General features: G+C 43.8%; 2 protein-coding genes across 5 annotated transcripts in view; one reads left to right on the top strand and one right to left on the bottom strand.

The window, feature by feature from the left end:
• The window catches only part of LOC130291831 (butyrophilin subfamily 1 member A1-like), a 45182-nt gene extending 32401 nt beyond the window's left edge, over window positions 1-12781 (bottom strand). For 2 of the 3 annotated variants that reach the window (XM_056541145.1, XM_056541146.1), the window contains exons 1-2: window positions 12652-12781; window positions 1774-2124 (exon numbers count right to left, since the gene is read on the bottom strand). In XM_056541145.1, the coding sequence (XP_056397120.1) occupies window positions 1774-2124; window positions 12652-12703 (403 nt within the window). In that variant the 5' untranslated portion in view covers window positions 12704-12781. Of the gene's footprint in view, window positions 1-1773; window positions 2125-4745; window positions 4874-12651 lie in introns of those variants that run through there. The other variant, XM_056541147.1, reaches the window with a different exon arrangement.
• Window positions 12782-12826: 45 nt separating this feature from the next.
• Window positions 12827-24695, top strand: part of LOC130291830 (butyrophilin subfamily 2 member A2-like) — a 77541-nt gene continuing 65672 nt past the window's right edge. For both annotated transcript variants that reach the window (XM_056541143.1, XM_056541142.1), the window contains exon 1: window positions 12827-12958. In XM_056541143.1, coding sequence (XP_056397118.1) covers window positions 12883-12958 — 76 coding nt within the window. In that variant the 5' untranslated portion in view covers window positions 12827-12882. The remainder of the gene's footprint in view (window positions 12959-24695) is intronic.

Genomic DNA, 24695 nt, shown 5'->3' with positions numbered 1-24695 from the left:
GTTTTCAATACCCAATCCTTTAGTTCCTGGGGAGATAAGTCACCATTAGACATGTCTGGCAGAGACAGAGAAGTCAGGCAGCAGCTTTCCCTCATCTCTCCACTCGGAATACAAGCCAGCAGAACCTCATCCATGCATATGTCGGAATCGGGTATCTGAAAAGTAAGGCCCACCTAACTATGGGTGTTGTGTTTTTTTTTTTTTTTTTGTAGTGTTTATTTTTAATGGTGGTCCCCCAAACCAACCAGAAACATGTATTTTGCCACTTTTAGATCTTGAGATCAACTTTCATCGCAGAAAGGGTTTATGTCAGACATTGACATCATCGAAGATGTCCGGCATTAGTGAGGAGTCCATTACACAGCAGTTTTGAAGCTCACTACAAAGTACCCTGCCTCCTCTATGGGTTAAATTCGGCCAAACCCACTGATTTCGGCTGGACCAGCCAACCATCTAAGGTGTATATTGGTCCCCTGACCATCCCCTGATGCCAGATGTCAGAGGTGAGAAGGGTAGGGCATCCTGGGTTTCAATACCCGATCATTTAGTTTTTGAATAGACATGCCACCATGAATAGAGAAGTCATACAGCAGCTTCATCTCTTCTTTCCATTCGGAATACAAGCCAACAGAACCTCGCACATGTGTATGTTGGGATCGGGTATCTGAAAAGTAAGGCCCGCCTAACTGTGGGTGTAGTGTTCATTTTTGATGGTGGCCACCCAAACCAACAGAAACATAATTTTGCCTCTTTTAGATCTCAAGATCGACATTCTAAAAAAGGGTTTATGCCAGACATTGGCGTGATCGACCATGTCCGACATTAACGGTGAGTCCATTACACACTGGCTTTGAAGCTCATTTCAAAGTCTTCTGTGTCCCAAAGTCGGCCAAACCCACTAATTTTGGCAGGACCAGCAAACCATCTAAGGTGTATGTTGGTCTCCTGACCCTCCCCTGATGCCAGATATCCAGGGGTGAGAAGGTCACTTCACCTTCTTTTGGGTAAAGTCGGCCAAACCCTCTAATTTTGGAAGGACCAGCCAGCCATCTAAAGTGTATGTTGGTCTCTTTACCATCCCCTGATGCCAGATGGCGGTGAGAAGGGTAGGGCAAGTTGGGTTTCAATACCCAATCCTTTAGTTCTTGGGGCGATAAGCCACCATCAGACGAGTCTGTCGGGAACAGAGAAGTCAGGCAGCAGCTTTCTCTCTTCTCTCCATTCTGAATACCAGCCAACATAACCTCGCGCATGCATATGTCGGGATCGGGAAAAGTAAGGCTGACAAACCTATGGGTGCATAAACATAGGAAAAAGTCTGCTCACCTACTCCAACATGCAAAATCACAATTCCCCTCTGGCCCAGGTACTGTCAGGGCGTTGCTGCCGCAAACAAGGTAGGTAGGAAACAGAACTTCACTCACTGAAGGGCATAGGATCCTCAGCACTTCTGGACACCAGTATATGTAAAATACAAAAGCTTTATTTCCTTCTTCATTAAAAACATAGTAGGGGTACAAAAAATGGGTAAAATCTGACCGACGTGTTTCGGCGAAACACGTCGGTCTGATTTTACCCATTTTTTGTACCCCTACTATGTTTTTAATGAAGAAAGAAATAAAGCTTTTGTATTTTACATATACTGGTGTCCAGAAGTGCTGAGGATCCTATGCCCTTCAGTCAGTGAAGTTATGTTTCCTAACTATGGGTGCGGTGTATTGTGAGGTTTGTAGAGCAGCTTTAGGACCATTCATGATTGGTATGAAGACTGACCCACAACATTGAGGTCCATGGAGTCCTCTTCATAGACCACTGTGCTGCTATTCTCGACGAAGCAATGGTATTTCCCAGCATCGGAGAGTCGGACGTTGCGCAGAACAAGTGATAGATTCCCACTGGCCGGCTTCTCCTTCATGGATGTCCTCCCCCGGTAATTTGCGCTCTGCTGCTGCCGGCCCTCAATTCCATCCTTCAGCATAAAGACAACGTTGTTAAAAAGGTTATGGAACCAACGCACCTCCAGCCCCGACTCGGGCAACCCGGGGGTGAGGGTGCAGGGCAGGAGAACGTCCGATCCCACCTCCGCCACCAGCTCTTTAACCGGAGATTGTACCTGAAACCGCCCTGTAATAGAGAGAAAGAGGGTCAGAACGTGTACAGCGCCCCCTGGTGCTCACCTCATAATATGATATTGGGGAATATCTGCATTATTGTCTGCATGGACAAGAAACTTTGGGGGCGAGCGTAAATATTCACACCCATCAATCAGTATCACACAAGACAGGCTTAGATACACACTCTCAGAAGATAGTGTGGTAGCCCAGTACAGGAGTTGCACCCCTGTTCCCTTGCTGTCCTGTCTGGCAGACTCTATTGCAGTGACCCCTGAGTCCCCCCCCCCCCCCCCCTTAAAGGGGTATTCCAGGAAAGTTAAACAGATTTGTAAATTACTTCTATTAAAGAATCTTAATCCTTCCAATAATTATCAGCTGCTGAAGTTGAGTTGTTCTTCTCTGTCTGGCAACAGTGCTTTCTGCTGACATCTCTGCTTGTCTCGGGAACTGCCCAGAGTAGAAGAGGTTTGCTTTGGGGATTTGCTTCTACTCTGGACAGTTCCCGAGACAGGTGTCATCAGAGGGCACTTAGACAGAAAGGAACAACTCAACTTCAGCAGCTCATAAGTACTGAAAGAATTAAGATGTTTTAATAGAAGTAATTTACAAATTTGTTTAACTTTCTGGAGCCATTTGATATACAGTATAAAAAAAAAGATTTTTCCTGGATAACCCCTTTAAGCTGAGTAAGTTCAATGGTTAATAAATGCCTATGTTATCTATTGTAATGTATATATAATGTTATGTACATTTAAATCCTGTTACCAAGTCATGTAACCAGGGAAGGTATCAGTGACCAGATGACTTGTGGGTGACCTATAGGACCCCTCCAAAGTCTCCCCATATATACAGTGGAGGAGATAGTCAGTCTAAGCTAAGCTGAGCTACAGTGCAGTCAAGTCTGTAGAGAGTGTCTGGTGTCCTGAGGAGACCCAAGGGCGTCCACGCAGCCACGGATCCTCTACTACCCCACAGGTGAACGTTAAAACCTTTTAAGCTACATATCGGGTGAAGTCAGTCAAGATCAGCCTGTAAAAAGTTAGCGTGGGCCTGCAGAAAATTGTCCAAATCCACTGTAAGTCCCAGCGAGCCCTGGAGTCACTGGTCACCTTCCTGGAACTAACTGAACTGTCAAGACTATTACACCTGTCGGCCTCAGTAAAGCTGCCGTTGGTCCATAACTTGGTGTCGGAGTCATTATTGCCCCTGTGCCTAGCCCAGGAGCCAGCGGTATATCTTCTGGTGGTGTAGAGGTTAAACCACACCCTGGCGTCACGAACACAAGGGCTTAATGCCATCTGCCCCTAGGGTAATTCCATCTGCCCTCATCACACGCTCACCACAATAGTATCAAACAGTATATGCTTAGATCAGTGGTCTCCAAAAGGCGGACCTCCGGATGTTGCAAGCCTACAACTCCTAGCATGCTGAAAGTGGCAGAATCATCGATCACTGGTTTCCTATGAGAAACCATTGATCAATGTACAAGATCAGTGTGTGCAGTGTTATAGGTCCCTATGGGATAACAATGATCAGTGTGTGCAGTGTTATAGGTCCCTATGGGATAACAATGATCAGTGTGTGCAGTGTTATAGGTCCCTATGGGATAACAATGATCAGTGTGTGCAGTGTTATAGGTCCCTATGGGATAACAATGATCAGTGTGTGCAGTGTTATAGGTCCCTATGGGATAACAATGATCAGTGTGTGCAGTGTTATAGGTCCCTATGGGATAACAATGATCAGTGTGTGCAGTGTTATAGGTCCCTATGGGAGCTATAATATTGCAAAAAATAAGTGAAAATAAAAGTGAATATCATTTAATCCCTTCCCTAATAAAAGTTTGAATCACCCCCCTTTTCCCATTTAAAAAAACAGTGTTAATAAAAATAAACATATGTGGTATCGCCGCGTGCGGAAATGTCCGAATTATAAAAATATATCATTAATTAAACCAAACGGTCAATGGCGTACGCGCAAAAAAAATTCCAAAGTCCAAAATAGTGTATTTTTGGTTATTTTTTTATATCATGAAAAACTGAATAAAAAGTTGATCAACAAGTCCAATCAATACAAAAGTGGTACCGCTAAAAACTTCAGATCATGGCGCAAAAAATGAGCCCTCATACCGCCCCATATGTGGTAAAATAAAAAAGTTATAGGGGTCAGAAGATGACAATTTTAAACGTATTAATTTTCCTGCATGTAGTTATGATTTTTTTCAGAAGTGCGACAAAATCAAACCTATATAAGTAGGGGATCATTTTAACCGTATGGACCTACAGAATAAAGATAAGGTGTCATTTTTACGGAAAAATTTACTGCGTAGAAACAGAAGCCCCCAAAAGTTACAAAATGGCGTTTAGTTTTTTTTACAATTTTGTCTCACAATGATTTATTTTTTTCCGTTTCACCGTAGATTTTGGGGTAAAATGACTGATGTCACTGCAATGTAGAATTAGTGGCGCAAAAAATAAGCCATCATATGGATTTTTAGGTGCAAAATTGAAAGGGTTATGATTTTTTTAAAGGTGAGGAGGAAAAAACCAAAATGCAAAAACGGAAAAAAAAAACTGGTGCTTAAGGGGTTAAAAACACACATGAAAGGCTTAGAGACCGCAGGCCCAATACCTGGAGACTATTTTAATATAGGATTTAATGACATCACATGACAGGGCGCGTATCAAACCAGATAGGCTTAGATACACTGAATAATAGACGGTTCCTGTAAGTGTCCTTGGTGACCAGTAACTCTTGGCCTACTCTCCGGTCCCCGTTTTGTAGTCACATAAAAACCGATGATACTCAATGGGGGAGATTTATCAAAACCTGTGCAGAGGAAGAGTGGTGTAGTTGCCCATAGCAACCAATCAGATTGCTTCTTTCATTTTCCACAGGCCTCTTTAGAGGCCTGTGGAAAATGAAAGAAGCAATCTGATTGGTTGCTATGGGCAACTGCACCACTCTTCCTCTGCACAGGTTTTGATAAATCTCCCCCAATGTCCCTGATTTACTAAGAGGGCAGCGTTTATTCTGGAGGGATTTCAATGTCACTCGTCTTTTTTTTTTTTCAGGCTTATTTACTATTTTGTCGCACTTTTTTTCCTGCCGTTTTTTTTGTGTCGCACAAACTCCGAGCTAAAGGAATTATTTGTGGGAGTCACAATGGTTTAGACTTTGTTTGTTTAAAAATGTTTCCACGTGTTATAATTTGTCAAACGTCACAACAATTCTCCTTGTTGATCATCTTGGGGGTTAAATTGATGTAAATCTAATATTGAAAATGTGTTAAAAAGAAAAGAAAAATCTAAACATTAACACAAGCGTTCGATGTTTTATTCATAAAAGTGTTGAACTGTACAAAATGTTTCCAGATTATAAAACAAGTTACTTTCACACAAAACACAATTTTGGTTTTGCGGCATGAAATTTGGGCGCAGAAATAGGAGCACGGATGGTGCGACAAAACTTTAGGTGCATAAACCGAGAATAAGGTCGGTTGTAAATCAGGGCCAATATCTACACGGGATCTCCAGCGCCATGTCACACCCCGGCCTGGGGGCTGGAAGACGCGAGAAGGGAGGCATAACCAGGGCCTGGGACAATGATGACATCACATATAATGGACACAGATGACATCACATATAATGGACACAGATGACATCACATATAATGGACACAGATGACATCACATATAGTGGACACAGATGACATCACATATTATGGACACAGATGACATCACATATAATGGACACAGATGACATCACATATAATGGACACAGATGACATCACATATAGTGGACACAGATGACATCACATATAATGGACACAGATGACATCACATATAATGGACACAGATGACATCACATATTATGGACACAGATGACATCACATATAATGGACACAGATGACATCACATATAATGGACACAGATGACATCACATATATTGGACACAGATGACATCACATATAATGGACACAGATGACATCACATATAGTGGACACAGATGACATCACATATAATGGACACAGATGACATCACATATAATGGACACAGATGACATCACATATAATGGACACATGACATCACATATAATGGACACAGATGACATCACATATAGTGGACACAGATGACATCACATATAATGGACACAGATGACATCACATATAATGGACACAGATGACATCACATATAATGGACACAGATGACATCACATATAATGGACACAGATGACATCACATATAATGGACACAGATGACATCACATATTATGGACACAGATGACATCACATATAATGGACACAGATGACATCACATATAATGGACACAGATGACATCACATATAATGGACACAGATGACATCACATATAATGGACACAGATGACATCACATATAATGGACACAGATGACATCACATATAGTGGACACAGATGACATCACATATTATGGACACAGATGACATCACATATAATGGACACAGATGACATCACATATAATGGATACAGATGACATCACATATAATGGACACAGATGACATCACATATAATGGACACAGATGACATCACATATAGTGGACACAGATGACATCACATATTATGGACACAGATGACATCACATATTATGGACACAGATGACATCACATATAATGGACACAGATGACATCACATATTATGGACACAGATGACATCACATATAATGGATACAGATGACATCACATATAATGGACACAGATGACATCACATATAATGGACACAGATGACATCACATATAGTGGACACAGATGACATCACATATTATGGACACAGATGACATCACATATTATGGACACAGATGACATCACATATAATGGACACAGATGACATCACATATTATGGACACAGATGACATCACATATAATGGACACAGATGACATCACATATAGTGGACACAGATGACATCACATATTATGGACACAGATGACATCACATATAATGGACACAGATGACATCACATATACACTACATTAACCAGATACCACCATACAGCACCCAGATACCACCATACAGCACCCAGATACCACCATACAGCACCCAGATACCACCATACAGTGCCCAGATACCACCATACAGCGCCCAGATACCACCATACAGTGCCCAGATACCACCATACAGCGCCCAGATACCACCATACAGCACCCAGATACCACCATACAGTGCCCAGATACCACCATACAGCGCCCAGATACCACCATACAGCGCCCAGATACCACCATACAGCGCCCAGATACCACCATACAGCGCCCAGATACCACCATACAGTGCCCAGATACCACCATACAGCGCCCAGATACCACCATACAGCACCCAGATACCACCATACAGCACCCAGATACCACCATACAGTGCCCAGATACCACCATACAGCGCCCAGATACCACCATACAGCACCCAGATACCACCATACAGCGCCCAGATACCACCATACAGCACCCAGATACCACCATACAGTGCCCAGATACCACCATACAGCGCCCAGATACCACCATACAGCACCCAGATACCACCATACAGCGCCCAGATACCACCATACAGCGCCCAGATACCACCATACAGTGCCCAGATACCATCATACAGCACCCAGATACCACCATACAGCGCCCAGATACCACCATACAGTGCCCAGATACCACAATACAGCGCCCAGATACCACCATACAGCACCCAGATACCACCATACAGCACCCAGATACCACCATACAGTGCCCAGATACCACCATACAGCGCCCAGATACCACCATACAGCACCCAGATACCCCCATACAGCACCCAGATACCACCATACAGCACCCAGATACCACCATACAGGGCCCAGATACCACCATACAGGGCCCAGATACCACCATACAGCACCCAGACACCACCATACAGCACCCAGATACCACCATACAGCACCCAAATACCACCATACAGCACCCAGATACCACCATACAGCACCCAAATACCACCATACAGTGCCCAGATACCACCATACAGCACTCAGATACCATACAGTGCCCAGATACCACCATACAGTGCCCAGATACCACCATACAGCACCCAGATACCACCATACAGCACCCAGATACCACCATACAGTGCCCAGATACCACCATACAGTGCCCAGATACCACCATACAGCACTCAGATACCATACAGTGCCCAGATACCACCATACAGTGCCCAGATACCACCATACAGCACCCAGATACCACCATACAGCACCCAGATACCACCATACAGTGCCCAGATACCACCATACAGTGCCCAGATACCACCATACAGCGCCCAGATACCACCATACAGCGCCCAGATACCACCTTACAGCACCCAGATACCATCATACAGCACCCAGATACCACCATACAGCACCCAGATACCACCATACAGTGCCCAGATACCACCATACAGCGCCCAGATACCACCATACAGTGCACCTAGATACCACCATACAGTGCACCTAGATATTACCATACAGCACCCAGATACCACCATACAGCACCCAGATACCACCATACAGCACCCAGATACCACCATACAGTGCCCAGATACCACCATACAGCACCCAGATACCACCATACAGCGCCCAGATACCACCATACAGTGCCCAGATACCACCATACAGTGCCCAGATACCATCATACAGCACCCAGATACCACCATACAGCGCCCAGATACCACCACACAGTGCCCAGATACCACCATACAGCGCCCAAATACCACCATACAGTGCCCAGATACCACCATACAGTGCCCAGATACCATCATACAGCACCCAGATACCACCATACAGCGCCCAGATACCACCACACAGTGCCCAGATACCACCATACAGTGCCCAGATACCACCATACAGCGCCCAGATACCACCATACAGCACCCAGATACCACCATACAGTGCCCAGATACCACCATACAGCACCGAGATACCACCATACAGCACCCAGATACCACCATACAGTGCCCAGATACCACCATACAGCACCCAGATACCCCGTAACAGCGCCCAGATACCACCATACAGCACCCAGATACCACCATACAGCACCCAGATACCACCATACAGGGCCCAGATACCACCATACAGGGCCCAGATACCACCATACAGCACCCAGACACCACCATACAGCACCCAGATACCACCATACAGCACCCAAATACCACCATACAGCACCCAGATACCACCATACAGCGCCCAGATACCACCATACAGCGCCCAGATACCACCATACAGCACCCAAATACCACCCTACAGTGCCCAGATACCACCATACAGCACTCAGATACCATACAGTGCCCAGATACCACCATACAGTGCCCAGATACCACCATACAGCACCCAGATACCACCATACAGGGCCCAGATACCACCATACAGGGCCCAGATACCACCATACAGCACCCAGACACCACCATACAGCACCCAGATACCACCATACAGTGCCCAGATACCACCATACAGTGCCCAGACACCACCATACAGTGCCCAGATACCACCATACAGTGCCCAGACACCACCATACAGCACCCAGATACCACCATACAGTGCCCAGATACCACCATACAGTGCCCAGACACCACCATACAGCACCCAGATACCACCATACAGCGCCCAGATACCATCATACAGCACCCAGATACCACCATACAGTGCCCAGATACCACATACAGCACCCAGATACCACCATACAGCGCCCAGATACCACCATACAGCACCCAGATACCACCATACAGCGCCCAGATACCACCATACAGCACCCAGATACCACCATACAGCACCCAAATACCACCATACAGCACCCAGATACCACCATACAGCACCCAAATACCACCATACAGGGCCCAGATACCACCATACAGCACCCAGATACCACCATACAGCACCCAGATACCACCATACAGCACCCAGATACCACCATACAGCGCCCAGATACCACCATACAGTGCCCAGATACCACCATACAGCGCCCAGATACCACCATACAGTGCCCAGATACCACCATATAGCGCCCAGATACCACCATACAGCGCCCAGATACCACCATACAGTGCCCAGATACCACCATACAGCACTCAGATACCATACAGTGCCCAGATACCACCATACAGTGCCCAGATACCACCATACAGTGCCCAGATACCACCATACAGGGCCCAGATACCACCATACAGCACCCAGATACCACCATACAGCGCCCAGATACCACCATACAGCACCCAGATACCACCATACAGTGCCCAGATACCACCATACAGTGCCCAGATACCACCATACAGCGCCCAGATACCACCATACAGTGCCCAGATACCACCATACAGCCCTCAGATACCACCATACAGCACCCAGATACCACCATACAGCACCCAGATACCACCATACAGGGCCCAGATACCACCATACAGCACCCAAATACCACCATACAGTGCCCAGATATCACCATACAGCGCCCAGATACCACCATACAGCACCCAGATACCACCATACAGGGCCCAGATACCACCATACAGCACCGAGATACCACCATACAGCACCCAGATACCACCATACAGTGCCCAGATACCACCATACAGCACCCAGATACCCCGTAACAGCGCCCAGATACCACCATACAGCACCCAGATACCACCATACAGCACCCAGATACCACCATACAGGGCCCAGATACCACCATACAGGGCCCAGATACCACCATACAGCACCCAGACACCACCATACAGCACCCAGATACCACCATACAGCACCCAAATACCACCATACAGCACCCAGATACCACCATACAGCGCCCAGATACCACCATACAGCGCCCAGATACCACCATACAGCACCCAAATACCACCCTACAGTGCCCAGATACCACCATACAGCACTCAGATACCATACAGTGCCCAGATACCACCATACAGTGCCCAGATACCACCATACAGCACCCAGATACCACCATACAGGGCCCAGATACCACCATACAGGGCCCAGATACCACCATACAGCACCCAGACACCACCATACAGCACCCAGATACCACCATACAGTGCCCAGATACCACCATACAGTGCCCAGACACCACCATACAGTGCCCAGATACCACCATACAGTGCCCAGACACCACCATACAGCACCCAGATACCACCATACAGTGCCCAGATACCACCATACAGTGCCCAGACACCACCATACAGCACCCAGATACCACCATACAGCGCCCAGATACCATCATACAGCACCCAGATACCACCATACAGTGCCCAGATACCACATACAGCACCCAGATACCACCATACAGCGCCCAGATACCACCATACAGCACCCAGATACCACCATACAGCGCCCAGATACCACCATACAGCACCCAGATACCACCATACAGCACCCAAATACCACCATACAGCACCCAGATACCACCATACAGCACCCAAATACCACCATACAGGGCCCAGATACCACCATACAGCACCCAGATACCACCATACAGCACCCAGATACCACCATACAGCGCCCAGATACCACCATACAGTGCCCAGATACCACCATACAGCGCCCAGATACCACCATACAGTGCCCAGATACCACCATATAGCGCCCAGATACCACCATACAGCGCCCAGATACCACCATACAGTGCCCAGATACCACCATACAGCACTCAGATACCATACAGTGCCCAGATACCACCATACAGTGCCCAGATACCACCATACAGTGCCCAGATACCACCATACAGGGCCCAGATACCACCATACAGCACCCAGATACCACCATACAGCGCCCAGATACCACCATACAGCACCCAGATACCACCATACAGTGCCCAGATACCACCATACAGTGCCCAGATACCACCATACAGCGCCCAGATACCACCATACAGTGCCCAGATACCACCATACAGCCCTCAGATACCACCATACAGCACCCAGATACCACCATACAGCACCCAGATACCACCATACAGGGCCCAGATACCACCATACAGCACCCAAATACCACCATACAGTGCCCAGATATCACCATACAGCGCCCAGATACCACCATACAGGGCCCAGATACCACCATACAGTGCCCAGATACCACCATACAGTGCCCAGATACCACCATACAGCACCCAGATACCACCATACAGCACCCAGATACCACCATACAGTGCCCAGATACCACCATACAGCACCCAGATACCACCATACAGCGACCAGAACAGATCACCACCACCCATTAAGTCATCTTATAGCCGTCTAAACCAAACTACCATACAGACAACTTAAGATAAGGATCATAGTAATAATGAGGCTGACACAGTTGGGCGGTTTGTTACATTGTATCACAAGTCCTAATCACTGGCTGCAAGTAAAAAAAAAAACAACTTCCAAATAATCAAGCGATTGCAACGTGGGTGCCTCCAGCTGTTGCAGAACTACAACTCCCAGCATGCCCGGACAGCCATTGGCTGTCCGGGCATGCTGGGAGTTGTGGTTCTGCAACAGCTGGAGGCACTCTGGTTGGGAAACCCTTGTAGAGAAGGTGACGTTACCTGAGGCCGCAGGGATCAGGAGCAGGATCAGAGCGGGGAGCACTCTCTCCATTCTTCCTCTGTATATCCGAAAGTCTTAACCCTTCCTATCCCCCCCTCCCCTGTCCCCTGTCACACCCTCCGCTTTAATTCTTTCACTATTATTTCCTAGAACCGCACAATCACATGATCAGAGTTTTGCAATAGAGGCAGAGACGGAAACTGTACACACAAGATGAATGGAGGCAGCGGATGCCAAGGAAACGCCGAGAAATGAGGAGTCTCTGCTTGTTTTCTTATGTCGCCCTCCTGGCCGCCGCAGTCTCAGGTATAGTAAACTATACGGACACAGTATGTCCAGACACGACTGTATACGGATGTATTTAAGGGATGTAGTGTCGTCAACTCCCTTGTACAGACCTCTTATTGTCGTCCTTGCTTCCTATGAAACAGGATAGATACATTTATAAACAACTACATAGTACATAAATAATACACCCATACAGTGCTCATATATAAACTACTGCATAGTACATAAATAATACACCCATACAGTGCTCATATATAAACTACTGCATAGTACATAAGTAATACACCCCTACAGTGCCCATATATAAACTACTGCATAGTACATAAATAATACACCCATACAGTGCTCATATATAAACTATTGCATAGTACATGAATAATACACCCATGCAGTGCCCATATATAAACTACTGCATAGTACATAAATAATACACCCATACAGTGCCCATATATAAACTACTGCATAGTACATACATAATACACCCATACAGTGCCCATATATAAACTACTGCATAGTACATAAATAATACACCCATACAGTGCCCATATATAAACTACTGCATAGTACATAAATAATACACCCATACAGTGCCCATATAGAACCTACTGCATAGTACATAAATAATACACCCATACTGTGCCCATATATAAACTACTGCATAGTACATACATAATACACCCATACAGTGCTCATATATAAACTACTGCATAGTACATAAATAATACACCCATACAGTGCCCATATATAAACTACTGCATAGTACATAAATAATACACCCATACAGTGCCCATATATAACCTACTGCATAGTACATAAATAATACACCCATACTGTGCCCATATATAAACTACTGCATAGTACATAAATAATACACCCATACAGTGCCCATATATTAATTACCACATAGTACATAAATAATAAACCCATACAGTGCCCATATATAAACTACTGCATAGTACATAAATAATACACCCATACAGTGCCCATATATAAACTACTGCATAGTACATAAATAATACACACATACAGTGCCCATATATAAAATACTGCATAGTACATAAATAATACACCCATACAGTGCCCATATATTAATTACCACATAGTACATAAATAATACACCCATACAGTGCCCATATATAAACTACTGCATAGTACATAAATAATACACCCATACAGTGCTCATATATAAACTACTGCCTAGTACATAAATAATACACCCATACAGTGCCCATATATTACGTACCACATAGTACATAAATAATACACCCATACAGTGCCCATATATAAACTACTGCATAGTACATAAATAATACACCCATACAGTGCTCATATATAAACTACTGCATAGTACATAAATAATACACCCATACAGTGCCCATATATAAACTACCGCATAGTAAATAAATAGTACACCCATACAGTGCCCATATATAAACTACTGCATACTACATAAATAATACACCCATACAGTGCTCATATATAAACTACTGCATAGTACCGTATATACTCGAGTATGTCGACCCGAATATAAGCCGAGGCCCCTAATTTCACCCCAAAAACTCAGGAAAAGTTATTGACTCGACTATAAGCCCAGGGTGGGAAATACATCATCCCCCCCTGTCATCATCCAGACCCCCGTCATTATCACCCCCGTCATCATCACCCTGTGTATCCCCCCTTCATCATCACTGCCTGTCATCATCCTCCCTGTCATCATCCAGACCCTGTCAACATCCCCCCTGTCATCATTGCCCCCCCCCTTCATCATCACTGCCTGTCATCATCCTCCTTGTCATCATCCAGACCCTGTCAACATCCCCCCTGTCATCATTGCCCCCCCCCCCTTCATCATCACCGCCTGTCAATCCCTTCTCAGTGGTCTTCAACCTGTGGACCTCCAGATGTTGCAAAACTACAACTCCCAGCATGCCCGGACAGACCCCCCCTTTAGTTTTCTACTCACCACCCCTCGGTGGGAAGGAAGGGTGAGCTGGTCTGGGCCATCTATGCTCCAGGGACCGTCCGGTGGGGAGGGTTAGTCGTTCCGGGCTGTCCATTTTCACCGGGAGGCCCTCTTCTCCGCTCTGGGCCGGCCTCGGACTAGTGACGTTGCCTTGACAACGACACACAGGACGTTCATGCGCAGGTACGTCTGCTGCGCACGGATGTCCCTGTGTGTCGTCGTCAAGGCAACGTCACTAGTCCGGGGCCGGCCCGGAGCGGAGAAGAGGGCCTCCCGGTGAAAATGGACAGCCCGGAACGACTAACCCTCCCCACCGGACGGTCCCTGCAGCATAGATGGCCCGGACCAGCTCACCCTTCCTTCCCACCGAGGGGAGGTGAGTAGAAAACTAAAGGGGGGAGGGGTCTGGATGATGACGAAGGCCGCAGTGGTCTTCAACCTGCGGACCTCCAGTATGCCCGGGCAGCTGATGGCTGTCTGGGCATGCTGGGAGTTGTAGTTTTGCAACATCTGGAGGTCCGCAGGTTGAAGACCACTGATTGTCAGGCGGAGAGTTCACTCGAGTATAAGCCGAGGGGGGCGTTTTCAGCACGAAAAATCGGCTTATATTCGAGAATATATGGTACATAAATAATACAGCCATATAGTGGCCAAATATTAACTACTACATAGTACATAAATAATACTAGTGTTTAGATATTAACTACTACATAGCACATAAATAATACAGCCATATAGTGTCCAAATATAAACTACTACATAGCACATAAATAAAACAGCCATATAGTGTCCAGATATTAACTACTATATTGCAAATAAATTATACAGCCATTTACTGTCCAAATATTTACTACTACATAGCGCATAAATAGGACAGCCATATAGTGTCCCAATATTAACTACTACATATATACAGTGCATATATATATATATAAACTACTGCATTGTACATAACGAATACACCCATACAGTGCCCATATATAAACTTCTGCATAGTACATAAATAATACAGCCACACAGTGCCCATATATTAATATATAATAATAATAATATAATTAACTACCACATACACCCATACAGTGCCCATATATAAACTAATACTACCACATAGTACATAAATAATGCCGCCATACAGTGCCCATATATAAACTACTACTACCACATAGTACATAAATAATACACACATACAGTGCCCATATATTAACTACCAAATAGTACATAAATAATACAACCATACAGTGCCTATATATTAACTACTTCATAGAACATAAATAATACAACTATACAGTTTCCATATATTAACTACTACATGGTACATAAATCACACAACCATACAGTGCCCAAATACAGTATAAACTACCGCATAGTACATAAATAATACAACCATACAGTGCCTATATATTAACTACTTCATAGAACATAAATAATACAACTATACAGTTTCCATATATTAACTACTACATGGTACATAAATCATACAACCATACAGTGCCCCAATACAGTATAAACTACCGCATAGTACATAAATAATACACCCATACAGTTCATATATATTAAATACTACATGGTACATAAATAATACACCCATACAGAACGGGAATCTGTCAGCAGTAGTGTAGTCAGCACATGGTCAGTGAGTGCTCAGGATTAGGGTATCGGTCACACCTCTCACTTGCACATAAAGGGGCGGAGAGTAGGGAGGAGCAGATTTCTGCCCCATACATGTAGATGTTTACACCTATTTTCTGGCAGCGTCTTATCTTCTGAGGTGTTTTCTTTTAGCCCTAGGGACTATATGGCAATACCATGCAAAACAACAAACAAACAAGTGACGCCAAATAACTGCACAGATACAAACACACAACAATAACTGCAGCACCGATACAAACACACAACAATAACTGCAGCACCGATACAAACACACAACAATAACTGCAGCACCAATACAAACACACAACAATAACTGCAGCACCAATACAAACACACAACAATAACTGCAGCACCGATACAAACACACAACAATAACTGCAGCACCGATACAAACACACAACAATAACTGCAGCACCAACACACACACAACACTAACTGCAGCACCAATACAAACACACAACAATAACTGCAGCACCGATACAAACACACAACAATAACTGCAGCACCGATACAAACACACAACAATAACTGCAGCACCGATACAAACACACAACACTAACTGCAGCACCGATACAAACACACAACACTAACTGCAGCACCGATACAAACACACAACAATGACTGCAGCACCGATACAAACACACAACAATAACTGCAGCACCAACACAAACACACAACAATAACTGCAGCACCAATACAAACACACAACACTAACTGCAGCACCGATACAAACACACAACAATAACTGCAGCACCAATACAAACACACAACACTAACTGCAGCACCGATACAAACACACAACAATAACTGCAGCACCAATACAAACACACAACACTAACTGCAGCACCGATACAAACAAACAACAATAACTGCAGCACCGATACAAACACACAACAATAACTGCAGCACTGATACAAACACACAACAATAACTGCAGCACCGATACAAACACACAACAATAACTGCAGCACCGATACAAACACACAACAATAACTGCAGCACCAATACAAACACACAACACTAACTGCAGCACCGATACAAACAAACAACAATAACTGCAGCACCGATACAAACACACAACAATAACTGCAGCACCGATACAAACACACAACAATAACTGCAGCACCGATACAAACACACAACAATAACTGCAGCACCGATACAAACACACAACAATAACTGCAGCACCGATACAAACACACAACAATAACTGCAGCACCGATACAAACACACAACAATAACTGCAGCACCGATACAAACACACAACAATAACTGCAGCACCGATACAAACACACAACAATAACTGCAGCACCGATACAAACACACAACAATAACTGCAGCACCGATACAAACACACAACAATAACTGCAGCACCAATACACACACACAACAATAACTGCAGCACCGATACAAACACACAATAACTGCAGCACCGATACAAGCACACAACAATAACTGCAGCACCGATACAAACACATAACAATGACTGCAGCACCGATACAAACACACAACAATGACTGCAGCACCGATACAAACACACAACAATAACTGCAGCACCGATACAAACACACAACAATAACTGCAGCACCAATACACACACACAACAATAACTGCAGCACCGATACAAACACACAACACTAACTGCAGCACCGATACAAACACACAACAATGACTGCAGCACCGATACAAACACACAACAATAACTGCAGCACCAACACAAACACACAACAATAACTGCAGCACCAATACAAACACACAACACTAACTGCAGCACCGATACAAACACACAACAATAACTGCAGCACCAATACAAACACACAACACTAACTGCAGCACCGATACAAACACACAACAATAACTGCAGCACCAATACAAACACACAACACTAACTGCAGCACCGATACAAACAAACAACAATAACTGCAGCACCGATACAAACACACAACAATAACTGCAGCACTGATACAAACACACAACAATAACTGCAGCACCGATACAAACACACAACAATAACTGCAGCACCGATACAAACACACAACAATAACTGCAGCACCGATACAAACACACAACAATAACTGCAGCACCGATACAAACACACAACAATAACTGCAGCACCGATACAAACACACAACAATAACTGCAGCACCGATACAAACACACAACAATAACTGCAGCACCGATACAAACACACAACAATAACTGCAGCACCGATACAAACACAAAACAATAACTGCAGCACCAATACACACACACAACAATAACTGCAGCACCGATATAAACACACAACAATAACTGCAGCACCGATACAAACACACAACAATAACTGCAGCACAGATACAAACAAACAGCAATAACTGCAGCACCGATACAAACACACAACAATAACTGCAGCACCGATACAAACACACAACAATAACTGCAGCACCGATACAAACACATAACAATGACTGCAGCACCGATACAAACACACAACAATGACTGCAGCACCGATACAAACACACAACAATAACTGCAGCACCGATACAAACACACAACAATAACTGCAGCTACAATACAAACACACAACAATAACTGCTGCACCGATACAAACACACAACAATAACTGCAGCACCGATACAAACACACAACAATAACTGCAGCACCGATACAAACACACAACAATAACTGCAGCACCGATACAAACACACAACAATAACTGCAGCACCGATACAAACACACAACAATAACTGCAGCACCGATACAAACACACAACAATAACTGCAGCACCGATACAAACACACAACAATAACTGCAGCACCAACACAAACACACAACAATAACTGCAGCACCGATACAAACACACAACAATAACTGCAGCACCGATACAAACACACAACAATAACTGCAGCACCGATACAAACACACAACAATAACTGCAGCACCGATACAAACACACAACAATAACTGCAGCACCGATACAAACACAACACTAACTGCAGCATCAACACAAACATACAACAATAACTGCTGCACCGATACAAACACACAACACTAACTGCAGCACCGATACAAACACACAACAATAGCTGCAGCACCGATACAAACACACAACAATAACTGCAGCTACAATAAAAACACACAACAATAACTGCAGCACCGATACAAACACACAACACTAACTGCAGCACCAATACAAACACACAACAATAACTGCAGCACCGATACAAACACACAACAATAACTGCAGCACCAATACACACACAACAATAACTGCAGCACCGATACAAACACACAACAATAACTGCAGCACCAATACACACACAACAATAACTGCAGCACCGATACAAACACACAACAATAACTGCAGCACCGATACAAACACACAACAATAACTGCAGCACTAACACAAACACACAACAATAACTGCAGCACTGATACAAACACACAACAATAACTGCAGCACCGATACAAACACACAACAATAACTGCAGCACTGATACAAACACACAACAATAACTGCAGCACCAACACAAACACACAACAATAACTGCAGCACTGATACAAACACACAACAATAACTGCAGCACCAATACACACACAACAATAACTGCAGCACCGATACAAACACACAACAATAACTGCAGCACCAACACAAACACACAACAATAACTGCAGCACCGATACAAACACACAACAATAACTGCAGCACTAACACAAACACACAACAATAACTGCAGCACCGATACAAACACACAACAATAACTGCAGCACCGATACAAACACACAACAATAACTGCAGCACTGATACAAACACACAACAATAACTGCAGCACCAATACAAACACACAACAATAACTGCAGCACCGATACAAACACACAACAATAACTGCAGCACCGATACAAACACACAACAATAACTGCAGCACCAACACACACACAACACTAACTGCAGCACCGATACAAACACACAACAATAACTGCAGCACCGATACAAACACACAACAATAACTGCAGCACCAATACAAACACACAACAATAACTGCAGCACCGATACAAACACACAACAATAACTGCAGTACCAATACAAACACACAACAATAACTGCAGCACCGATACAAACACACAACAATAACTGCAGCACCAATACAAACACACAACAATAACTGCAGCACCGATACAAACACACAACAATAACTGCAGCACCAATACAAACACACAACAATAACTGCAGCACAGATACAAACAAACAGCAATAACTGCAGCACCGATACAAACACACAACAATAACTGCAGTATCAATACACACACAACAATAACTGCAGCACCAATACAAACACACAACAATAACTGCAGCACTGATACAAACACACAACAATAACTGCAGCACCGATACAAACACACAACAATAACTGCAGCTACAATTCAAACACACAACAATAACTGCAGCACCGATACAAACACACAACAATAACTGCAGCACCGATACAAACACACAACAATAACTGCAGCACTAACACAAACACACAACAATAACTGCAGCACCAATACAAACACACAACAATAACTGCAGCACCAATACAAACACACAACAATAACTGCAGCACCAATACAAACACACAACAATAACTGCAGCACCAATACAAACACACAACAATAACTGCAGCACTAACACAAACACACAACAATAACTGCAGCACCGATACAAACACACAACAATAACTGCAGCACCAACACAAACACACAACAATAACTGCAGCACTGATACAAACACACAACAATAACTGCAGCACCGATACAAACACACAACAATAACTGCAGCACCGATACAAACACACAACAATAACTGCAGCACCGATACAAACACACAACAATAACTGCAGCACCAACACACACACAACACTAACTGCAGCACCGAAACAAACACACAACAATAACTGCAGCACCGATACAAACACACAACAATAACTGCAGCACCGATACAAACACACAACAATAACTGCAGCACCAATACAAACACACAACAATAACTGCAGCACCGATACAAACACACAACAATAACTGCAGCACCAATACAAACACACAACAATAACTGCAGCACAGATACAAACACACAACAATAACTGCAGCACCAATACACACACAACAATAACTGCAGCACCGATACAAACACACAACACTAACTGCAGCACCGATACAAACACACAACAATAACTGCAGCACCGATACAAACACACAACAATAACTGCAGCTACAATACAAACACACAACAATAACTGCAGCTACAATACAAACACACAACAATAACTGCAGCACCGATACAAACACACAACAATAACTGCAGCACCAATACAAACACACAACAATAACTGCAGCACCAATACAAACACACAACAATAACTGCAGCACCGATACAAACACACAACAATAACTGCAGCACCAACACAAACACAAAACAATAACTGCAGCACCGATACATACACACAACAATAACTGCAGCACCAACACAAACACAAAACAATAACTGCAGCACCGATACAAACACACAACAATAACTGCAGCACAGCCGCTATACCAGAAACGGCCTATAGAGTGGAGTGGAGCTGTTTTTGTACAGAAGCTGCCATGTTTGTGTAAACTCAGACAACCTCATAGATAAATACCAAGTCAGTTTCCTCTAAGACCGTAAACTTAAAACCGCACGCAGGGAAACTCCAGGCTGAGGTCAGATGTTACTTTTGTCTTGTGGTTTCTTACTAAGCAAGAATATAACTACTATAATACTGCTCCTATATACGAGAATATAACTACTATAATACTGCTCCTATATACAAGAATATAACTACTATAATACTGCTCCTATATACAAGAATATAACTACTATAATACTGCTCCTATATACAAGAATATATCTACTATAATACTGCCCCCTATATACAAGAATATAACTACTATAATACTGCTCCTATATACAAGAATATAACTACTATAATACTGCTCCTATATACAAGAATATAACTACTATAATACTGCTCCTATATACAAGAATATAACTACTATAATACTGCTCCTATATACAAGAATATAACTACTATAATACTGCTCCTATATACAAGAATATAACTACTATAATACTGCTCCTATATTCAAGAATATAACTACTATAATACTGCTCCTATATACAAGAATATAACTACTATAATACTGCTCCTTTATATAAGAATATAACTATTATAATACTGCCCCTATATACAAGAATACAACTACTATAATACTGCTCCTATATACAAGAATACAACTACTATAATACTGCTCCTATATACAAGAATATAACTACTATAATACTGCCTCCTATAAACAAGAATATATCTACTATAATACTGCCCCCTATATACAAGAATATAACTACTATAATACTGCTCATATATACAAGAATATAACTACTATAATACTGCTCCTATATACAAGAATATAACTACTATAATACTGCTCCCATATACAAGAATATAACTACTACAATACTGCTCCTATATACAAGAAAATAACTACTATAATACTACCTCATATATACAAGAATATAACTACTATAATACTGCTCCTATATATAAGAATATAACTATTATAATACTGCCCCTATATACAAGAATACAACTACTATAATACTGCCCCTATATACAAGAATATAACTATTATAATACTGCTCCTATATACAAGAATATAACTATTATAATACTGCTTCTATATACAAGAATATAACTACTATAATACTACCCCCTATATACAAGAATATAACTATTATAATACTGCTCCTATATACAAGAATATAACTACTATAATACTGCTCCTATATACAAGAATATAACTACTATAATACTGCTCCAATATACAAGAATATAACTACTATAATACTGCTCCTATATACAAGAATACAACTACTATAATACTGCTCCTATATACAAGAATATAACTACTATAATACTGCTCCTATATACAAGAATATAACTACTATAATACTGCCCCCTATATACAAGAATATAACTACTATAATACTGCTCTTATATACAAGAATATAACTACTATAATACTGCTTCTATATACAAGAATCTAACTACTATAATACTGCCCGCTATATACAAGAATATAACTACTATAATACTGCTCCTATATACAAGAATATATCTACTATAATATTGCTTCTATATACAAGAATATAACTACTGTTACGCCGAGCGCTCCGGGTCCCCGCTCCTCCCCGGAGCGCTCGCTTCACTCTCTCCGCTGCAGCGCTCCGGTCACGTCCTCTGACCCGGGGCGCTGCGATCCCGCTGCCAGCCGGGATGCGATTCGCGATGCGGGTAGCGCCCGCTCGCGATGCGCACCCCGGCTCCCCTACCTGACTCGCTCCCCGTCTGTTCTGTCCCGGCGCGCGCGGCCCCGCTCCCTAGGGCGCGCGCGCGCCGGGTCTCTACGATTTAAAGGGCCACTGCGCCGCTGATTGGCGCAGTGGTTCCAATTAGGGTAATCACCTGTGCACTTCCCTATATTACCTCACTTCCCTTGCACTCCCTTGCCGGATCTTGTTGCCTTAGTGCCAGTGAAAGCGTTCCTTGTGTGTTCCTTGCCTGTGTTTCCAGACCTTCTGCCGTTGCCCCTGACTACGATCCTTGCTGCCTGCCCCGACCTTCTGCTACGTCCGACCTTGCTTCTGCCTACTCCCTTGTACCGCGCCTATCTTCAGCAGCCAGAGAGGTGAGCCGTTGCTAGTGGATACGACCTGGTCACTACCGCCGCAGCAAGACCATCCCGCTTTGCGGCGGGCTCTGGTGAAAACCAGTAGTGGCTTAGAACCGGTCCACTAGCACGGTCCACGCCAATCCCTCTCTGGCACAGAGGATCCACTACCTGCCAGCCGGCATCGTGACAGTAGATCCGGCCATGGATCCCGCTGAAGTTCCTCTGCCAGTTGTCGCTGACCTCACCACGGTGGTCGCCCAGCAGTCACAACAGATAGCGCAACAAGGCCAACAGCTGTCTCAACTGACCGTTATGCTACAACAGTTACTACCACAGCTTCAGCAGTCATCTCCGCCGCCAGCTCCTGCACCTCCTCCGCAGCGAGTGGCCGCTCCTGGGCTACGCCTATCCTTGCCGGATAAATTTGATGGG

Source organism: Hyla sarda, chromosome 9 (assembly GCF_029499605.1).
Source record: "Hyla sarda isolate aHylSar1 chromosome 9, aHylSar1.hap1, whole genome shotgun sequence".
Taxonomy (NCBI): domain Eukaryota; kingdom Metazoa; phylum Chordata; class Amphibia; order Anura; family Hylidae; genus Hyla; species Hyla sarda.
This window is presented reverse-complemented; position numbering and strand designations above follow the sequence as displayed.